This window comes from Perca fluviatilis, chromosome 8, assembly GCF_010015445.1.
Source record: "Perca fluviatilis chromosome 8, GENO_Pfluv_1.0, whole genome shotgun sequence".
Taxonomy (NCBI): Eukaryota; Metazoa; Chordata; class Actinopteri; order Perciformes; family Percidae; genus Perca; species Perca fluviatilis.
The window spans coordinates 1507920-1515419 of record NC_053119.1 but is presented as its reverse complement, the minus strand read 5'-3'; the positions used below and the strand labels follow the sequence as shown (position 1 = coordinate 1515419).

Sequence of the window (7500 nt, the reverse complement as noted above, 5' to 3'; positions counted from 1 at the left end):
TTCCAAAATTAGGCCCTATGTTCCCACATTACTATGATTTGTTTCCAAAATTATGCCCTATGTTCCCACATTACTATGATTTGTTTCCAAAATTATGCCCTATGTTCCCACATTACTATGATTTGTTTCCAAAATTATGCCCTATGTTCCCACATTACTATGATTTGTTTCCAAAATTAGACCCTATGTTCCCACATTTATACGATTTTTTCAAAATTAGGCCCCATGTTCCCACATTTCTAAGATTTATTCCAAAATTAAGCCCTATGTTCTCACATTACTAAGATTATTTTCAAAATTAGGCCCTCTGTTCCCACATTTCCAAGATTTGTTTCCAAAATTAGGCCCTATGTTCCCACATTACTATTATTTGATTCCAATTTGGCCCTATGTTCCCACACACATTACATGATTTGTTTCCAAAATTAGGCCCTATGTTCCCACATTTCTACGATTTGTTCCCAAGCCCCATGTGTTCCCCACATTTCCTACCATTTTTTTAAATTAGGGCCCTATGTTCCCACATTTCCAAGATTTGTTTCCAAAATTAGGCCCTATGTTCCCACATTTCCAAGATTTGTTTCCAAAATGATGCCCTATGTTCCCACAGTTCCTTTTTCAGAAATTTGTATCAGATCTTATCCCCCTTTCTCTCAATTTGGTAACCAATGACACCCAACCTATTATCCAGTAGCAATGGACTACAGATGGAATGTAACCCTAACCCTAACATAAGGCCTAATTTTAAAATCTTAGAAATGTGGGAACATAGGGCTGTGGGAACATAGAGCTGTGGGAACATAGGGCTGTGGGACCATTGGACTGTGGGACCATAGGGCTGTGGGACCATAGGGCTGTGGGACCATAGGGCTGTGGGACCATAGGGCTGTGGGAACATAGGGCTGTGGGAACATAGGGCTGTGGGACCATAGGGCTGTGGGACCATTGGACTGTGGGACCATTGGGCTGTGGGACCATAGGGCTGTGGGAACATAGAGCTGTGGTAACATAGGGCTGTGGGAACATAGGGCTGTGGGACCATAGTGCTGTGGGACCATAGGGCTGTGGGAACATAGGGCTGTGGGACCATAGGGCTGTGGGAACATAGAGCTGTGGGAACATAGGGCTGTGGGGACATAGAGCTGTGGGAACATAGAGCTGTGGGAACATAGGGCTGTGGGAACATAGGGCTGTGGGAACATAGAGCTGTGGGAACATAGAGCTGTGGGAACATAGGGCTGTGGGAACATAGGGCGGTGGGAACATAGAGCTGTGGGAACATAGGGCTGTGGGACCATAGAGCCAGTGGAAACATAGAGTCTGTGGAAACATAGAGCTGTGGGAACATAGGGCTGTGGGAACATAGAGCTGTGGGAACATAGAGCGTGGGAACATAGGGCTGTGGGAAACATAGGGCTGTGGGAACATAGGGCTGTGGGAACATAGAGCTGTGGGAACATAGGGCTGTGGGAACATAGAGCTGTGGGAACATAGGGCTGTGGGAACATAGAGCTGTGGGAACATAGAGCTGTGGGAACATAGGGCTGTGGGAACATAGGGCTGTGGGAACATAGAGCTGTGGGAACATAGGGCTGTGGGAACATAGAGCTGTGGGAACATAGGGCTGTGGGAACATAGAGCTGTGGGAACATAGGGCTGTGGGAACATAGGGCTGTGGGAACATAGAGCTGTGGGAACATAGGGCTGTGGGAACATAGGACTGTGGGAACATAGGGCTGTGGGAACATAGAGCTGTGGGAACATAGGGCTGTGGGAACATAGGGCTGTGGGAACATAGAGCTGTGGGAACATAGGGCTGTGGGACCATAGGGCTGTGGGAACATAGAGCTGTGGGAACATAGGGCTGTGGGAACATAGGGCTGTGGGAACATAGAGCTGTGGGAACATAGGGCTGTGGGAACATAGGGCTGTGGGAACATAGAGCTGTGGGAACATAGAGCTGTGGGACCATAGAGCTTTGGGAACATAGGGCTGAAGAAATGAAAGGGGAGAGAGAGGGGGGAGGGGGGGAATGACGTGCAGCAAAGGGGCTGCAGGTCGGAGTCGAACCCGGGCCCACTGCGTCTAGGAGAAAACTCTCTATATATGGGCGCCCGCTCTACCAACTGAGCTCCCCGGGCACACTGCACTCACACCTGTAACAGCAAAACCATGACAGCTGCATGCTAGTTCGTAGCCTTTTTGGGTCTCTTCTGTTGTTCTGCTTCTCTTTGTAGCCGGTGTACGTCTCTGTGGTTAACATGTGTCTCTTTTCAGTTCCTTTGTGTCAGTCATTTTGCATCTCTGTGGGTGTCCTGTGTCTTTTTGTGGCTTTTCTGTGTCTCGTTTCAGTTCCTTTGTGTCCTACTGTGGTTGTTTGCTTCTCTTTTTAGCCATTTTAAGTCTCTCTGTGGTGTTGTTTTTCACCCTTCTGCATCTTTTTGTAGTCGTTGCACGTCTCCGTGGTCAGTTTTGTGGTTAATATCTGTTTCTTTATTGTCCGTAGGCACAGACATTTGTGTTGCAAAACAAGCTCCAACAATAATAAAGACGACAACAACAACATGGCTTCCTGACTCTGTGCCTATCTTGTGCATCCTTGTGATTGTTTGCATCTTTCTGTGGTCGTCTTGTGTCTCGTAGTTTTGTGTCAGTAAATAAAGTTTATTTATTCAGCACTTATCACAGACCCAGTCACTTAAGTCTTCTCCTAGGGTCAAAACGCCATGAAGGTTTTGTTTTTTTGTCGTTTCGTGTCATTTTTTAGTCAAAGCATGTCTCTTTGTCATTGTTTTGCATCTTTCTCTGGTCGTTTTGTGTCATTTTGTAGTCAATAGTTCCTCTGCAAGTTGCTTGTTGTAGTCGTAATGTCTCTTTGTGGTTGTTCTGCATCTTTGTGGTCGCTTTGTGAAAGTAAGTAAAGTTTACTTATATAGCACTTATCACAGACAGAGTCACGTGTTCGGGTTAATACGGTATCAGAGCCGGTCTATGGAGAGCCGGTTCACTCCCTATTCAGCCCCACTGTACCGAATTTGGTTGCAGTTCCACCATAGTTCCACTGGTGGTGATCGCGGTCCAGTGCAAAATGAATGGGAGTCTATGGAGCTAGACGGCTAAATGTGTCTCTTTCGCCTGACTGCCGTTGAGAAATCTCAGATTTGATTGTAGTTTTGGCAAGTTCAACATGGGTTATAGGTCGAAAGTTGAATGAAAGAGTACTTATGTCCTTTTGATTTCTTACAGGTTGAGTCGTTGTTGCCCGTAACACGCTAGCATTCTGCTAATGAATGCTGATTGGTCAGTGAAGGACTGATTACGACCAGAGAGTGTATTTTCTTAGCCTCCCCTTTCGAATGCAACATTCAAATTATTAGACAAAAAATTCTATCCTGAGAAAAGTGGATTTTGAGGGGTATAGCTCCATAGACCTCCATTCATTCTGCGATTTCAACGGTTTACTGTATAACGTGTCATAATGAAATTTGTGAAATCCATAAAATAAGCGTTTCTCTTTACATACAATAACAGAAGATGGTAATCATTTCAAAAACTTTGTAGCTATCTATGATTGTTAGATTGCTAACGTTAGCTCAAAATGCCATTCAAGTGACAGCCTTTGTTGGGTTTGATTGCTAACTTGTAGCTAGCAGTTATTTCAAAAACGTTGTAGCTACCTATGATTGTCTGATCGCTAACGTTAGCTCAAAAAGCCATTCAAGTGACAGCCTTTGTTGTGTTTGATTGCTAACTTGTAGCCAGCAGTCATTTCAAAAACGTATCAGCTATCTATGATTGTTCGATTGTTAACGTTAGCTCAAAAAGCCATTCAAGTGACAGCCTTTGTTGTGTTTGATTGCTAACTTGTAGCTAGCTGTCATTTCAAAAACATATCAGCTATCTAGGATTGTTCGATTGCTAACGTTAGCTCATAGACAAAAAGCCGTTAGCATCTCGGAGGCTACTTGTCGCAAAGTGATGCATGCGCGACTCACATCGGCACTCGACACACATCGGGCGGTGACAACGGTATTAACGTATCGTCCGCCGGTCAGATGTCGGGGTAGAACTCCGTGTTGACGTCCACGCTGTGCAGGACGGACTTCTGTTCCGCCGCCGACTTCCTGGTCAACACCTCGGCCGCCAGAGAGTAGCTGCCGCCGGACTTCTCCTCGAACCAGCTGTCCAGCGCTCGCTTCCCGTCGAAGCTGGCGATGGGCGGCCCGTTGACGGCCACGGCCAGCAGGTCGTTCATCTGCTCCAGAGTCAGCCGCGAGCGGTTGTTTCTGCACATCTTGGTCAGAGCGCCGCGGCCTTTATCGCAGCACGCCGTGGAGCTGGGCAGCACCCGCACGGCCTGCACCACGCGGTTCAGCAGCGGGAAACGCTGCTTGTACCTGCAGATGTGACCCACCACTTCTTTGAAACCGTTCATGCTGCAGAAGTCGGCTTTCAGATCCTTCCACTCCACGTTGAGGCTGCCCCTCGCCTCTGTGCGCGCCTGGGAACCCTCCGCACCGCCACACGGGACAGAATCCAGATGGTTGAATATCACCTGGATCTCTTCCTCGCCGTAGGCCTGCAGTTCCTCCCGGTTGGGCGGCCAGGCGGCCAGATCCAGGACCTTAAGATAAGATAAGAAGCTGTTATTATATTACAGTAGCTGTGTTTGAATCCGTTCCCTAACACTGAAATACCACTTGATGGCCAAGCACACAGCTGATGGCCGAGCACACAGCTGATGGCCGAGCACACAGCTGATGGCCAAGCACACAGCTGATGGCTGAGCACACAGCTGATGGCCGAGCACACAGCTGATGCCAATGTCCAGGATACTATGCATCCTAGAGATTGGCATGGGGTAATTTCCATAAAATCATCTCTCAATGCAAATCAGACCAGCTATTAGGCTAACTGAAATAAAACCATGTCAATCTCTAGGTATGGTGAAGGGTATGTGATGATGTGGGGGGGGCTATTTTGGCCAAGGGAACTTTATCAGGATGCATAGTATCCTGGATCCATGAAATAACTGGCCTTTCAAAATAAAAGTCTGCCTGGCTCTATGAGAATCTAACATAGGGGTGTACTGACTTATGCCCCCTGTATTTTAAGGAAGAACATTTATGTATTTACGATACATTATTCATTCACGAAGAAAATTGGTGTCCTTGAAGGTTGGATTTTTCCTCATTTTTTATAATTAAGGCATTAAGATTTATTCCTCTTTTTAGTCAACTTTAGCATGGGTTCATAAAATGATGAGTGCCACTGTATATATAATATATATAACAGATCTGGTTTAGGGGCTCTGAGACGCCAGAGCAGCGTGAATAAGAGGTGTAAACAGAGCCAAAGATATTTGTTTTTAAACCAAAACCTAGAAATGTAAATGTAGCTTTGGTGTTTTCCAGGGCGGATGGGTCCAGACCTTGCAGGCTTTGGCGAATGCGCGGCTCTGCAGGTCCAGCCGCTGAGACAGAATCCCCCGGCTCCGGTCGCAGATCTTCTCCCGGATCGACTGAAACTTGGACTCGGCGACGCGCAGGTTCTTCAGAGCGACGCCGTTGAAACTTTCCCGGAAGTTTTCCTCAAACTCCTGCAGGTATTCTCCGGGGCAGTCCGCCAGCTGGCCGATCTCCAGGATGGCGTCCTGGATCCGGGCTTCCACGGCCGACACCAGCAGGTGCTCGCCCTGGAAGGTGAAGGCGAGCCGCGAGAGGACGGCGATGATGTCCAGCAGGAAGTAGATGAGCTTCACCGACTGGTAGTCCAGCAGGAACTGGAGGAGGGAGAGGGCGATGGCTGCAGCATCGGCCCTCTGCGTCTGGCTGCTGATCTCCTTCAGATGGGACACTACCTGCAACGATTCAGAACAACTTTAGTTATATATAGAGCTGCACAGATTCAGAACAACTTTAGTTATATATAGAGCTGCACAGATTCAGAACAACTTTAGTTATATATAGAGCTGCAACGATTCAGAATAACTTTAGTTATATATAGAGCTGCACAGATTCAGAACAACTTTAGTTATATATAGAGCTGCACAGATTCAGAACAACTTTAGTTATATATAGAGCTGCAACGATTCAGAATAACTTTAGTTATATATAGAGCTGCACAGATTCAGAACAACTTTAGTTATATATAGAGCTGCACAGATTCAGAACAACTTTAGTTATATATAGAGCTGCACAGATTCAGAACAACTTTAGTTATATATAGAGCTGCACAGATTCAGAACAACTTTAGTTATATATAGAGCTGCAACGATTCAGAATAACTTTAGTTATATATAGAGCTGCAACGATTCAGAACAACTTTAGTTATATATAGAGCTGCACAGATTCAGAACAACTTTAGTTATATATAGAGCTGCACAGATTCAGAATAACTTTAGTTATATATAGAGCTGCACAGATTCAGAACAACTTTAGTTATATATAGAGCTGCAACGATTCAGAATAACTTTAGTTATATATAGAGCTGCAACGATTCAGAATAACTTTAGTTATATATAGAGCTGCACAGATTCAGAACAACTTTAGTTATATATAGAGCTCGCACAGATAACAATGTTATAATAACTAACTCCAGGTAATCTTTGATGAGCGCGTTCAGGACGTTTGGTTCCCCGATGATCCACCGAATGGCTCGGATGTCTCCGAGGAACTCCGTCTCCTCCGACAGCGTTGGCGCCGTGCATCGCAGCTCGGCCATCATGCGCGGCGAGTAGCGGTAGAAACTGAGCAGCTGCTTCAGGTTGTTCTCCAGATCCTCCAGGCAGGAGAGCTCCTTCCCGCTGATGGCGTCCAACACCTCCAGATGGGGCCTGTGGATCATCACGGGAAGGCACAGGATCCACGGAAAACTCTTCTGCACCGCGACGTACAGGCTCGCTCGCATCCCCGAAGACATGTTGGTGCCGTCCACGCCCAGACCGACTACCAGCAGGTCCTGGAACCGGAAGCCGAGGACACCGAAGGCTCGATCCAACGCCTGGAGATACCCGTCCACGCTGGCCACGCTCAGCCTCTGCAGGGACAGGAACTCCGTGCTCGGGGAGCCCTCGTTGGTGATGAACTGGACGTAGACCGCCACCATGTCTGAGAACAGATCGTCGTTCTGGGCGTCCATTATGACGCTCAGGAAGGGCGACAGGCGCATCTTCTCCGCCAGGTCTTCCTTCAACGTGCGGGCGATGTGGTGCAGCAGGATCTGACAGTCTCCGTCGTTCATGTACTGGTCCACCACTTTGAGCTCGCAGCGCTTCAGAAGCTCGGCGAGCGCGCGCAGGTCGGAGAAGGGCCGTCCCTCCGTGGCCAGGTGGTACGCGGCGTTGAACAGCAGCAGCATGTTCTTGCACATCTCCTCCGTCTTCTCGGGATGCATGCGCAGCTTGTACAGCTGCAGGCACTTCTTGTGCAGGTTGCTCTGGCTGTGCAGCTTGATGGTGTGGATCTTGAACTGCTTGGAGCCGACGATAAAGGCCGAGGT

The 7500-nt window shown here is 47.5% G+C and overlaps 1 protein-coding gene across 1 annotated transcript in view; it reads right to left on the bottom strand.

The window, feature by feature from the left end:
* Positions 1–3352: 3352 nt before the first annotated feature.
* Positions 3353–7500, bottom strand: part of prdm11 (PR domain containing 11) — a 17371-nt gene continuing 13223 nt past the window's right edge. Inside the window, 3 exon segments of the mRNA XM_039807799.1 lie at positions 3353–4624; positions 5432–5860; positions 6595–7500. The exon segment at positions 6595–7500 is cut by the window's right edge and continues 115 nt beyond it. Coding sequence (XP_039663733.1) covers positions 4052–4624; positions 5432–5860; positions 6595–7500 — 1908 coding nt within the window. The 3' untranslated portion in view covers positions 3353–4051.